Consider the following 15,010-nt stretch of genomic DNA (forward strand, 5'->3'; position numbering starts at 1 on the left):
CTAGATTTCATAATCTGGAGGTATCTGGTGACCTTGACAAAAGCTCTGCCAGTAAAGTGGCTGGGATGAGAACTTGGCTGAAGTCTGTCAGAGGATGGATGGAAACAAAGTGGAGACAGCAAAGATAAGCAGCTCTAAGGGAATTCTGATCCTTAACCATACTCCTATAATCAAAGTGAGACTGCACTTGTCTATCTTAAAAGATTAAAAAGTCAACAAGGAAAAATCCTAACAAGGGCTACATCAACACATCATAAAGAAACTTTGACCAGAACATGAGAACTAAGGACCAGGAGTTCCTTTTTAGCATAATAATCTGCTCATTAGGTGCACTGCCAGGGAAGGCCTTCATTACTTACACTCTCATATGTAGGACTTGAGGTGAGGTTTTGGCTGGTCCTTTGGACAAACCTAGGATAGTGTGATAGATAACACAGCATGATTACCCTACAGTGAGAACACAAATGCAAAAAGATGGCTTTCCCGGTCTAAAAACAAAACCCCAAATGTACCTTCAGACTGCACAAAAATATTAATTTTATATATCAATAATAATTGTCATGGATTTTAGTGCCCACCAGGTCATGATGCCCAAATACCAAAGAGAGTAAAGACAAAGCACTCTCTCCAGGCAGTGGCAGCCCTGAGACCCTGGAGTGCACACACTATACCAGTCACACCAGAGCCCTCAGTCTTTGCACGAGAGTAGCTACCACCCCATCACTTCCTAAAGGATGAGGGGCAATGCAGAGTAGAGGTTAGGAAGTGGGGACAGTTTCGAGTAAAGTTGGAGTAAACACACTTCACCCTGTCTCTCCCACCAAATGCAACTATAAAACCTGAACAAAATGCATGGGGCAAGTATTTGAGAACTGAAAAGTAAACACTAGTTACAGGCTGATTGGGAAAGAAGACTAGAATTTGAGTATGAATGAATCGTTGATGAATTTACCATGTTCTGCCCCTCTGGTATTCCCTAACCGGAATGCAATGCAGCCTAAAACCCAAGTGGGCAGTGAGGACAGGCAGAGCTCCAGGAGAAGCCTATCATTTTCACTCAAGGAGCAGGAAAGGGAAATCCTAGTGCTCAGAGTGAGTGTGGAAATCCCTCATCCTCTTTGTTTTCTCACACGCCAAACCCTGGGCAATCCCAAGGTGGCTGCAGTGACAACAGAGGCAACAGGGACCTATAGGGGCTTAAAACTCTGAGTGAGGGGAACCTTCCTAAGAGGTGGAACTGTGATCCCAAAAGAAGAGGGCAAACCTCTGTTGTTTCTTTTACCCTTTCTGTCCTGTCATTTGGTGCCCAACACAAGCATAGTCAAGGAAATGCATGGCATAGTAAATCTTCAGCTTTCTGACTGGATAGCCAAAAAAGGAAGTCCCAGGAAAGCAAAGAACCAGAGAAATCACAACCTCAAAGTTGTTCATGAAATCCTGGGCTCACACCCTGATCTATGTATCCATGGCTGATCCCAATAAACGCCAAAGATGTTGAGAACTGAACACACAGCCTGCTATCCAGACCTTACATGACCACTGGGTAGCACACAAGCAGGACAGGTCTCAACAGGTAGGTCTGCAAAGGCCTTGAACGTTTAACTGACATCGGAACCAAAGCACACAGAAGGCAGGCTGAAATTGCGGCATAAACCTCACGAGGTTGTCTGCCTACTAAAATCAAAATATCAACATTCTCAACAGGATTTAGATAAGACCAAGTGTCTCATATCATTAAAAATGTCCAAGATACAATCCAAAATTACTATGCATATGAAGAACTGAGAAAATTTAAGCTTCCAAGAGAAAAGACAATCAACAGCGGTTGATATCTAGAGGATGCAGATGCTGAAATTATTTCACAATTTTAAAGCAGCTATTATACAAATGCTTCAACAAGGAGCTGTGAACACTCTTGAAAAAACAGAAAAATAGAAAGTCTCAGCAAAGAAACACAAGATTATAAAGAAGAGCCAAATGGTAATTTTAGAATTGAAAAATACAATAACTGAAATTTTAAAAAAATTACAGAATGAGCTAAACAGCAAAATGGGGATGACAGAGGAAACAGGGTGAGAAAAGCAACGAACAGAACCTTATGGACCTATGAGACAATGATAACAGGTCTAACCTGTGTGTCATCAAAAGTCCCAGAAGGACAGCAGAAAGTGTGTAGTGCTGAAAAAAAATATTTGAAGAAATAAAGTCTTAAAACTTCACAAATTTGGTGAAAAACAAACCCACAGATTCAAGAAGTTCAGTGTAATAGGTTGAGTGGTGGCTCCCAGAGTTATGTCTTGTCCTTATCACTGGAAACTATGAGTGTCACCTTATTTGGAAAAAAAGGTCTTTGCAGATATAATTAACAATATTGAGATGATGGCTGAATGGGCACTAAATCCAATGACAAGTGACCTTAAAACAGAAAAACAGGGGACTTTCCTGGTGGTCCAGTGGTAGAGAATCCGCCTTCCGATGTAGGGGACGCAGGTTTGATCCCTGGTCAGGGAACTAAGATCCCACATGCCACGGGGCAACTAAGCCCACACGCCACAACTACTGAGCCCATGAGCCTCAACCAGACAGAAAAAAAAAACCCACATGTCACAACTAGAGAGAAGCCCGTGTGCCCCAGTAAAGAGCCCGCATGCCGCAACTAAGACCTGACGCAGCCAAAAAAAAAAAAAAAAAAAACCAATAGAAAAATGGGCGGAGGGGCTTGAGACACACAGGGAAGAAGGCAATGTGAAGGTGGAGAAAGAAAGCAAAGTGATGTGGCCACAAGCCAAATAAACAAGGAGTGCCAACACTCACCAGAATCTGGAAGAGACAAAGAATGGCTTCTCCCCTCAGGGCTTTCTCTCAGAGCTCTAGCCTCCAGAACTCTAAGAAGGTAAGTTCCTGTGGTTTTAAACCACCCAGTTTGTGGTAATGTTTTTATGGTAGCCACAGGAAATGAACACACTCAGCAAAACCAAAAGACGGCATGCTCAGACACATCATATTCAAACTGTTTAAAATTAGAAAAAAAGAAAAGTTCTTGAAAGCACAGACAGAAAAAAACAACAGAATCAACAGGGGGAAAAGAATGTGAATAAATGTTAGGTTTCCCATTAGAAGCCATTTAAGCCTGAAGAGACTGGAGCAATGATTAAATTAAACTGCTAGAAGAAAAGAACCACCAACCCAGAATCTTATATCCAATGAGAATATCCTTCAGGAGCAAAAAAGGAAAAGATATACTCACACGAAATAAACTAAGAGACTTTCACCACTGACAGATCTTCTCTAAAATAATGCTAAAAGAAAGTCTTCAGGGAAAAGAGAAATTGTACGCAAAGAAAATAAAAGGAAAGCAACAGAAATGGCAAATATTGAGTAAATAGACTATTCTTCTCTTCCTGAGTCTTTAAAATTTGAGGGTTGCAAGCAAAAACTATATTATGGAAAAATAATTGTAATAGTGTGGAAAAATAACTATAATAATTATACATTGGTGGTTTCTTAATGTATATATACTAATATATATAATAACTATAATATAAAGGGGAGCGCTGTATGATAGTAAGGTTTCTACGTTTCACTTCAGTGGGAAAATAATGGTTTTAAGTACACTAAAAAATTACAATTCCTAGAGCAACCAGTCCTCCCCTCCCCATATATACACTATACAAAGATAAAATATCATGATAAAATGCAATACTGAAAACATTCAACTAACCCAAAGTATGAAGGAAAGAGGAAACAGAAACACACACAGACACACACACACACAGACACACACACACACCCCCAACAAAGGGAAAAAACAGAAAGCAAATTACACAATGGTAGACTTAAATCCAAATATATAAAATGTAAATGGTCTAAACATACCAATTAAAGACAGAAATTATTAAAATACATAAAAATGCATAACCCAACCATATGTATCTACAAGAAACTCACTTCAAACAGTTAAGTTAAAAGTAAAAAAGGTGGAAAAAGATATACCATGTAAACACTAATCAAAAGAAAAGTAAACATCAGGACAAAGACAATTACAAGGTATAAAAAGGAACATTACATAATGATAAAAGGGTCAAGTCACCAAGAAGACAACAATCCTGCAATATTGGGCTGGCCAAAAAGTTCGTTCAAGATTTTCTGTACATAAATGCACTTAAAGACAGAGCTTCAAATACATGAAGCAAACAATTTTACATAATCTTTTCTAGAAATATCACACACTGTATGATTCTATTCAGATACTACTGTCAAAAAGACAAACTATAATGACAGAGAACAGACTGGCGGCTGCTGGGGGTGGGGGTGTGTGACTATAAAGGACTAGCATGAGGGAGTTTTTTGGGATAATGAACTGTTCTATATTTGGACTGTAGGGGCGGTTACATGAATCTATATGTATGATAAAATGCATAGAACTTTACACCAAACAAAAAAAAAGGGTCAATTTTACCATACGGAATTTTTAAAATAAAGTGCAGAAGAAAAGAGAGCAGGTATTGTAATCAGATCCACTTGAATCTGAATCCTCTTTCTGCACTAGTTGGGCAGTCTTGGTTTCTTCACTTGTACAATGAATATTGGGGGTACCTATCTCACAGGCCTGTAGGGAGCACTAGCAAGTAATCAGTAAGCATTTTTACTCTTCTTATCCTGCTGCCTCACCCTAAGTGGGCTATAAACATGACCTGTGACTTTATCCCATCATCATCATTGCTTTTCAGGGATCCTTTCTGTTATGAATAATTTCATCACTCATTTGTTCTGTGATGATAATAACTTAAACTGCAAACACAAAGGGGTGGAAAAATCTCAAGAATGTAAGATATTCTGACCGCTGATTTTGCCTCTCATATGTAATCTTTGGCATATGACTTAACCCAGATGCATGCCCTAGGTAACTTTAGCGCCTGAATACCCATCACTGTAAAAAACTGGACTAGTGATAGTTTCACTCCTATATAAGCTTTTTTGAAAATTAAAAAAACTGGATACAAAAGACAGTCTAGAAAACAAAATATACATATCACACACTATCTTTTATTCCCATAACTTCTAAGAACTATTATAATTATTTTGATATCTGGATCTTCAGTGGATAATTATAATAGGGTTTCTAATGATCACTGCTTTATGAGTCACCAGAGACACTTTTTAACACTAAAGACTCCTGTTGCTGAATCAGAGTTTCTGGGGGCCAGCAATTTTACTTTTTAATAGTCACTCAAGTGATTTTTATGCACCTTAAAGTATGAGATCCATGAAACTAAGCAGCTATTAGCTAGGATTTGATCTTTGTGTGAGTTTTATACAGACATTTTTTTGTAATGGGATTCCATTTATATGGTCAATCTTTCTCAATAAGATCGGCAGGATAAAGGAAAACAGAATCAGCTACTACAGACCATATAATCTACTAAGCAACTTCACTGGAGTTCTGCCTATAACATTTCAACATTTACTTGCAACACGGTAGTCAAGACCAGAGGGAGTCAAGCTAAGGTACTGACCCAACCTGGTGGTTCAAGAGATAGCCATGCCCTAGCATATGAATCTTTCCTTTCTCTCTTCCTCCCTTACACACTTTTTTTTGGCTTTTTCTCCCCAGTTTGATTCTCCTTTCTCTTCTCCTCACTCTGCCCTTCTCCTTTATAATATACAACAGTTACTAAAAAAAAAAAAAAAAAAAAAACAAAAAACTAAGTCCATTGACATAAAACCACAGCCAAGATGCTGTTGAGTGAAAAACAGTATGTACAGTATGCTGCCCTTTATTTAATAAAGGAGAAAAAACAATTCATATTCCTATTTACCTAAAGACACTTTGGAAGGATAAATAAGAAACTAATGAAGGGGTTGCCTGAGTGCAAGCCAGGTATGATACAAGGGAGGAAAACAGGCAGGATGGGGGTAGAATGAGATCAAGTATTGTCCTTGTGCATCTTTTTATATTGCTTTGATATCTGAATCTTGTAAATGTATTTATTGCCTATTACCTAAAACACGAATATTTAAAAGGAAAAAAAAGAATATAATAGGCTTTGATGGAAGGTAAATCTAACTTCCATTTATTTTTTGCTATTCATCTACTCTATCCTGCCACTTCTTGACCTTAGGGAACCATGCTTTTCTTAGGTTCTTCTGCATATTTCTTATGTTTTTCTGCGCTGAGAGGCAAGTATTAGCATGTATTATTTCCCACTTCCTTACACAAATGCAAGGTAGTATACACACACCACTCTGTACCTTTTCTCACTTAATATTAGATACATTGGTGATTGTCCCTCACATAGAGGGCCTACTTTTTTTCCCCAGCAGTATAATATATTGTGTAGATGTTTATTTAACCGTTCTCCAAACTGAAGGGTACTTATTTCCAATTATTAGCTATTGCACAAAAGTTGTTAAGAATAGTATTGTGAAGACCTTATTTTGCATAAGTGAGCATAAATTCCTAGACTGCACGTTCAAAGGTGAATGCATTTATAATTTAAATAGATATTGCCACTTGCTCCTCATAAGAACTGCATAATTTTGTGATAGTACTTGTCCCTCCACAGTCAACAAAGCATGTTAACAAACGTGGACTTCTGCCAATCTGTGAGGTTAAAAAAAAAAGTCTTATTGTAGTTTAATGTATATTTCTATAACTAAGTAAGGCTGAGCATCACTGAGCAAAAATATGTTTTTTTGTATTTCTTTTTTTGTGAATTATCAGTTCATCAGACCTGCTACTTAATCGATATATGAACTTGGGCAAGTTCTATTCCCTAAGTCTCAGCCTGTTTTCCTATAAAATGGGAATAATGATAACAGCACTGATCCAAGAACTTCTGCAAAGATTAAATGAAATAAATAAAAACAGCTCAGCAAAGTACCTGTCACATAACAAGTGCTTCGCAATATGTGTGGCCATTTCTGTTCCCCCTACTTTGCCATTGTATTTTTCCTACCTCCTGCTACCACTAAAAAAATAAGAGAAACAGATAATTTACTAAAGGTTTGCTATGTACTGAGTGCTATACTAGGAGGTACATACAGCATTTCACAGAATCTTTGTAAGAATCCTAGAGACTATTCTTAGAAGAAAAATGAAGGCTCATACTGGTTAAGTTCCTCACCCAAAATCACGCAGCTAATAGGAAGCAGTACTGAAATCCTAAATCAGTTATATATGATTCCTAAGTCTCTACCTTCTCTATTATGTCATGTTATCTTGAATACGAAGAATCAGAATGAGGTGGAATTAGTTCTAGAGTACTACTGACATACTTACAGGGGTGTTTCTGTATTTTCTGAGGCTAGTAAATCCACTTGTGGATGAAGACTGGGTTTCAAGTTGTTTGTTACAACAGGACTTGGAGAGCTGAAATCTAGAACACAAAATGTACTTTTTGTTTGACTTTAAAACATTTTGTCCATCAGTTCTGTTGGATATTCCACAGTTTAAAAAAAAAAAAACAAAAACACAAAAAACCCCAAATTAAAGAGATTAAGAGAGTTCTGTCACTGTAAAGTTATGGAATTTCCTCAAACAGAAATTCACGAGACACCCCAAAGAGAATAAGTATCCCTCCCCCACCTCTGAAAATGCCTGATAAAAACTCAAGAAAACTCTTCAATATAATGGACTCCAAACATTCCACTGGTCTAGGCAAGTAGCCAACATTTTAGAAATGGGGGAAGTCATAAGAAAACCACAAACTGAGTGATACAGAATATTTTGATTCTAAGAAATCCTGCTAACATAAAAGGAAAACAAGCTGATTTTAACTTGGCAGAAAATTCTGGATTTCAGCATTTTTCATTATCTTCACTTCATCATCTTTACCATCTTTGGTAAAACTCTTTGGGAAGGATAATAGGAGATAAATAAGATAGGTAACGCTAGGCCTACGGTACAACATCATTCATTTACCTTCACAGAAACCCATTAAAGCAACCACTGCTCTCACTTTATAAAGTAGGAAAGTCTCACAAGTTGGGTGGCTAAGAGGTGGCAGAACTGGGATTTCAACTTGGACTTCTCTGACTCAAAAGCTTGTGATTTGCCTTCTATATTTCATCACCATGAGGCCTCATAATTCCTGATTTTCTCTATCTGCATCAAATATTCCCTTACCTGATGCTGTAGTGTGGCAGAGAAACCCAAAGATAATAGTAAGTGGGTTCAGAGTAGGTTTAAGTATTGGCCATGGAGTTGAACAAGCTCTATAAGCAGACCAGGTGCATTCCTTGAGATTCTAAGCCAGTGGGATGAGTTTCAAGGACCTCCTCCCCAAGACATATCCCATTGCTGTACTGGGTATGACCCAACCATTTGCCAAGAAGTTATTACATCTCCTGATATAGTTCTCTGATATTCAAACTGACTTCAGTCCTTCTCAGGTTGCACTTAATCAAGAAACCAAGGAGAACTGTTTCACATCAAGCTCTTCTGTGGTCTGAAAAGGCCCATGTGCTTACTTACTTAAGTCTGAAAGCTGAGCATTCAGGGTGTTGTGTTCTCCCAGAGTGGCCCTATGCATCGGAAGGCTGGGACTCAGGTCAAGGAGATCAGAGGACGGGGCAGAAGGTTCACTGGTAGTCTGAAAACAAAGCAAACAAAAACACAATTTAGAAAAAACTGTCAGGAAGTTTATCATGCCTTTCTCCTCAGAGACTTTCCTTTGGAGAAAGGAAGGTCCTTTTTGGAGGTATTCTAATAGAGAATTCTCCATTCAATAGACAATGCTAGTATTAATCACATCTCACCACTGACATTGGTCCCCTGTTTAATTAGAGAATCTTCTTATGACCTCTTATCAGTAACTCAATGAGTTATTAAGGCAAATACTCTATACCACTAAAACCACTCCAAATTATTAATGCATGTCTCCTTTTTTAAGACTTGTTTTATGTAAGCTTTGCGTCTTACCGTACAGTTTGTAAAAATTTTCAATTGTTTATTTTATAACACTTCTATTTACTTACGTTGGCATATTCCCTTTCGTTCTTATTTTGCTCCAAAATCCTTTGTTGGTTTCGAGTAAACCTGTTTGAATTAACAAAATGCAAGTATTTAAAAGAAAACAGATATGAAAATGCTATAATATTCAACAAAATTATTAATATGTAGATATTTAGAAATAATCAGCCTCATTACCAATCAATTCCCAATAAAGTACATTAATAATGTTTTCCCAGTTTATGAAAGTAATAAAGCCCTTAGAGAAAACTCTGAGGAAATGGACAAATATGACAAATATGAATAATTCCATCACCAAGATATGGTTCCTATTACAATTATGATGTATTTTCTCCTAGTATTTTTTCTATAAGTTAATCTATTTTAAACGTAGTTGAAATTATACTCTACATAATTCTGTATCCTAATTCCATTATGTTGAGATCATTTTTCTAATTATTCAGAAGTACAACTTTTTGTTGTTGGATACTTTACCTTATGAATGTGTCACATATTTAAATATTCTCCTTATTCTCAAATATTTGTTTCCAATTTTGCCGAAATTATAAGAAATTATCATTTTCCATAAAATTCACATACAGTTAACATATTTTCACTGTTTAATCTTCATTTTTATAAGACACCTGACACCTAAAAATGTTAATCTTTTACAACTTTGTTTTAATTTTACATTGTTTGTACACTGTGGGTAAAGGAGGGACAGTTAAATAAATAAATAAGAGAATAGATTTGAAAGAATAGTGAAGTTGAAGGCCAAAATCCAAGGTAAAGTGTTAGCATCATTACTGAGTAGCTATAAAACCATACAAATGATCCTCAGTTCTCCATCTACTCAAGGAGAATAGCAATGTTTGAACCATTTGCTCTAAGTTATTCTGAAGGGCAAGATACAGATAGACAGATAATACAGGTGGATGAGTGTGGAAATGCTTTGCAAACTAAAAGTTGCTTTAGAAACACATAGTATTACTATTACGACACATCGATTCCATGAACCTAGACACTCTAAAGTCTAAAAGCTTACACTGAATAAAACATGGCTTAGGGTTAAGGATTTTCCCCTTCTTAACACACATGCTGCTTCTTCCATCTACTCATGGCATTGGCTTCTTGCATGCTAGCTAGTTATGTGCACGGTATGAACAACCTTCACATATCGAGTCTTGAGTAACACATTTCTGTTTCCTTATTTGCACAACTATTCCCTGGATGTAATGAGTGGAGACTTTGAGGGATTTTGGAACAGGGTGAGTGTATTTTGCCTGTGGGATGGATGTGAATCTTTAGGGAACAGAGGGCAGACTGTGGTAAGCATGATAAGCAGAATGATTCCCCCCCTCACCCCAACCCCACCCCCTGTGGAGATATCCACATCTAATCAACGGAACAGTGAATGTGTTAGGTTAGATGGCATATGGAGTGAAGGTTGCCAGTGAGCGGACTTTAATAGGGAGACTATACAAATGAGCCCAATGTAATCACAAAGGTCCTTAAATGTGGACGAGGGAGACACAAGAAAGAAGCAAGAGGGATACGATGTGAGAAGAACCTGACCAGACAATGTTGGCTTTGAAGGTGAAGGAAAGAGGTCAAGAGCCTAGGAAACTGGCATAAGTTGCACAAGTTAAGGAAAAGATTCTCCTCTAGAGCCTCCAAAAAGGAATGCAGCCCTTGTTCGAGCTGAATCAGAAAAAGCAGTTCACAGAAATAATAAAATCTCCTGATATCGAGACCAAATAAACACACCTTCCCCCTCGGAGAAAGCTTTTAGTAAATGGTCTTACAGTTTGTAATAGAATCTCCAAAATGAAAACCATGAGTCAGCACTCTACTGAAAACCATGCGGTTTTCTTTAGATACCTTTCCACTTACAAAGATTTACACTAAAGAAAATGAAGGGCAAGGACTGTGAGAGTTTGTTCAGTGGTAAGAGAATATGGTCACAGAGCTCACATCCCTCCCTTGTGCCCCGTCACCTCTTCACAGAATGGCCGCTCTCCCTGACAGGGAGACAATGAGGCAAAGAACTTAATTCACAGCTGTTGGTTTTAAGTCCCTGATTCTTCGGAATCTTCATCCACGACCAGTGGGGGAAAAAATCTAGACAATAAATTAAAAGGCCCAGTGGAACATTAATGGGGAGAAGGACAAGAAATTAATATTTAACGTGCTAGCACCCAGCGAGGTGCTTTTATATACATTATTGCATTTAATTCTCAAAATCAAACAAAATAAACAAACCCTCTCCAAATAGGTAGTATTATCCTCTTTAAGAAACAGGAGAAAACTCAAATCTTAAAAAAGTTAAGCAATTTGTCCAAAATCATGAGCAAGATTTGAATCTGGGCCTGTTCACCTCTTTTCCTTATGTCACACTAGTCCCATTCTTCATCAGCTGGTGGGAAATATGGCCACTAATTCCAGGAATTCTCAACAGAAATGGTTCCTCTCAACAGAAATGGTTCCCCTAACAGTGTCTTGAAATGTCACTTTAACTAGGAGGAAAACCTCTGGTATTTAGTGAGTAGGGGCCACATAAGGGAAAACTGTCCTACTCAAAATGTTAGTACAACTCCTATTCAAAGCACGGATCTAGAAAACGTTGGGGGAAGCTCAGAGACTCCAGAATTTCTATGCTAGGAAGACCTAGGTACAGGTTTACAAAGAGACCAGGAGACTTGCCTGAAGCTATGTTTGTATATAGCTCTTTACATTAAGACTGAGGAGAAAGCCACCTATTGTACCTTCCCATAGCTTCAAAACCATATGTGCTCTCCTGCTCCTGGTTTAGTCAACTCCTCATCCTGCAGTTTGCAGCTTAAATGCACTTCCTCAGAGAAGCCTTCCCATCCTTCTTCTGATCTGGATTAGGTCTGGTGTTATTCTCACCAAACAGACCTCCTATTCACCGCATTTACTTCACGTTCCAAGTGTGTATATTTATATACATGATTGAAGGTGTTTTCCTGATGATAGACTTGACTATAGATTACAATAGCTTATAAGATTATTACTTTGATGAATGAATAAATGACTTGGAAACAACTTAAATGCCTAATAAGTGAACTGTGAGACATACATAGACCGTTATGCAGCTATTAAAAATAATAGTTAAGGCACTTCCCTGGTGGCACAGTGGTTAAGAATCTGCCTGCCAATTCCAGGGACATGGGTTCGAGCCCCGGTCCAGGAAGATCCCACACGCCACGGAGCAACTAAGCCCATGCACCACGACTACTGAGCCTGCACTCTAGAGCCCGCAAGCCACAACTACTGAGCCCACATACCACAACTACTGAAGCCTGCACACCGAGAGCCTGTGCTCCACAAGAAGAGAAGCCCCTGTACTGAGAAGCCCGTGCACCACAACCAAGAGTAGCCCCCACTTGCCACAACTAGACAAAGCCCGTGCCCAGCAACGAAGACCCAATGCAAAAAAAAAAAAAAAAAAAGGTTAAGCCAAAGCATTTAAAAACGTAAGATACACAAATATTGGTTATACAGCGAAGAAAATCAAGGGAGAAACAAAAATATATGTTCTTTATATAATCATGACTATAAAAAAGTTTAGGAAAAAAGTAAAATGTTAGAAACAATATTATGAGTACAGTCAATCCTTGAATCCACAGGTTCTGTATCTGTGGGTTCTGCGTCTGAGGATTCAACCAACCTCGGACTGAAAATATTCGAAAAAGAAAAAAAATTCCAGAAAGTTCTAAAAAGGAAGCTTGAATTTGCCATGTACCAGCATCTATTTACATAGCATTTACATTTATTAGGTATTATAAGTAATTTAGAGATGATTTAAAGTGTACAGGAGGATATGCATAGGTTATATGCAAATACTACACCTTTTTACATAAAGGACTTGAGCATCTGTGGATTCTGGTATCCTTTGGGGGGTTCCTGGAACCAATCCCCTACAGATACTGAGGGATGGCTGTACTGAATTTTTTTGCCTTCATACTTTTCTGAACAGAATTTAAAGAGAAAAAATCTATGTTCACAGACAGATTATCCTCACTGGCTACTCTGGTCTGTGTAGACTGTTTTCTCCATATAAATATCCTCCTCTCTTCTCTTTACCATTTTCATGTTGTTCTCCACCTCAAACTTAGAGTAAACCTCACTTTCACTATGATGCTTTGTTTATACCATTGGTCTGTTTGAGAGCCTACGATGTGCTCAGTGCAGACAACATTTGGTGATTAAGACCCAGGCCTTGCTCACGGGTGAGCATTGCTTACACTGCCCACAAATGCCCCCTGCACTGCTCAGGCACATGCTCACTCCTGCAAGCATATCACACACTCCCAGAAGAGCAGGACCAGAATTCCCTATCTTAGGATGAAGGCACCTCTGTACAGAACTGGCTCCTGATCTTTGAGGACTCATCTGTAGGCACTCTAAGAACACTGAGTAACTGTAGGTGAAACGAGCACCAGAGGAGGGTCGGAGAGGGCGCCCCACTGCTCACCTCTCACATCCAAGGATGGCGTTATTCAAATCCTCATTCACCTGAATTAGCTCAACAGTGACATCTTCATTCTCCACCACCACGAGCAGGTCCATGATCCTCTCCTGCATCTCCCGACCCGTCTTATAAAGTTTCTGTCAAAGAAGGAGAGAGATTTCTTCTTCCATGCTAAAAAACAACTGATTTGCCAGTCTGTACACTACTGTGACCACCTCCACACTGAGTCACCTGTGGGAGATAACCAAAGTATTTAAATGTGGACAGCTCATCTTTTATCAGAAGGATATGAGAACAACATTGTCCCCTAAAAATCAAAATAGGCATCATAAGGACAATAATGTACATTGCATGTAATGCTGGACTAGAAATTAGAAGTGATATACAGGAATTCTAGGCTCACTGCTTATTAGCTGTGCTGTGTTAGGAAAAAAAATCACTTGTTTTCTAAATCTCAGTTTATTCACTTGATATGCGAAAAATATACTGCTTGCCACATCTACCTCAAGGGGTGACAAAAATCAAATGAGATATGTATAATGAGGAACTCTATAACTGTAAAGCACTACATGAAACATAAAATGCTACTGTTGTTATTTGTGGTAATGGAAGAAAGAAGTAGTTGAAATACATTTATACCAGTATAATTTTCCTATTATGTTTTACTTAAACATGTAAAGTTTATAGTTACAACATCACATTCTAAGGTAAACTGAATCGGGATTAAAAAACTAGTCATCAATGCCATCTTTATTTGGACTGCCTGGAATCACTGTATTACACAAGAGTCCACTCCCCAAACCAGCTTTTTCTCATAAGCATCAGAGGCACCCACCTACAGCCGACTTCCTGATCCAGAATTGCCAAGGCTGAGAATTTATATTTTTGGGGAATTTATATTTTTTAACAAATATCTCAAAGTGTTTCTTCTGTACACTGATATTTGAAAACTGCTATTAGCTACAATTTACTTTCTCTTAGGCAAAGCTTCAATAAGCCTGAGGAGCATAAAACAGATATCAATATTCCTTCAAACCCACCATGGCTAGAATTTGTTCATGTAATAGTATGTTAACAACAGGCAAAAACACAGGGAAGTTCCCCTCTCAAAATGAAGGCAGCAGAACTTGCCAAATCATAGCATTGTTATATTACCTGATCTTTTCCCTCAAGAAAGACCTGCTGAAAAACCTACACTTCACAAAACCATTTAGAATCTCAAACAATCTATCACAAGATTTCAACAGGAAATCTCTAAATAAATAAATCAAACCACTACCAGCTGGCATTTAGATTCAGAGATAAAGGCTACCACACCTCCACAAAATCTTAAGAAGATTTTAGAAGACAGAAGAAAAGGGAAAGGAAAAAAAAAAGTGAGACAGAGAGATGACAGACTCTGGGTGTTCATACTCAGATTGTGCAACCAGAAAAACTGCCCTGGTTCCTAATGATGTGGTCACTGTGAGCAGCAGTTGATAAACTCTTCCTTAAAAGTCTAGATATTAAATACTTCCTGCTTTGTCAGACACATGGTCTGTGTCACAACTACCCAACTCTGC

General features: G+C 38.1%; 1 protein-coding gene across 4 annotated transcripts in view; it reads right to left on the minus strand.

Moving 5' to 3' along the window:
• The window catches only part of TOM1L1 (target of myb1 like 1 membrane trafficking protein), a 54,602-nt gene that overhangs the window by 6,704 nt on the left and 32,888 nt on the right, over positions 1 to 15,010 (minus strand). For all 4 annotated transcript variants that reach the window (XM_057713748.1, XM_057713747.1, XM_057713749.1 and 1 more), the window contains 5 exons: positions 13,452 to 13,585; positions 8,980 to 9,040; positions 8,477 to 8,594; positions 7,283 to 7,379; positions 360 to 411 (listed from right to left, as the gene is read on the minus strand). In XM_057713748.1, the coding sequence (XP_057569731.1) occupies positions 360 to 411; positions 7,283 to 7,379; positions 8,477 to 8,594; positions 8,980 to 9,040; positions 13,452 to 13,585 (462 nt within the window). The remainder of the gene's footprint in view (positions 1 to 359; positions 412 to 7,282; positions 7,380 to 8,476; positions 8,595 to 8,979; positions 9,041 to 13,451; positions 13,586 to 15,010) is intronic.

The sequence above is a fragment of the Hippopotamus amphibius genome, chromosome 17, assembly GCF_030028045.1.
Source record: "Hippopotamus amphibius kiboko isolate mHipAmp2 chromosome 17, mHipAmp2.hap2, whole genome shotgun sequence".
Taxonomy (NCBI): Eukaryota; Metazoa; Chordata; class Mammalia; order Artiodactyla; family Hippopotamidae; genus Hippopotamus; species Hippopotamus amphibius.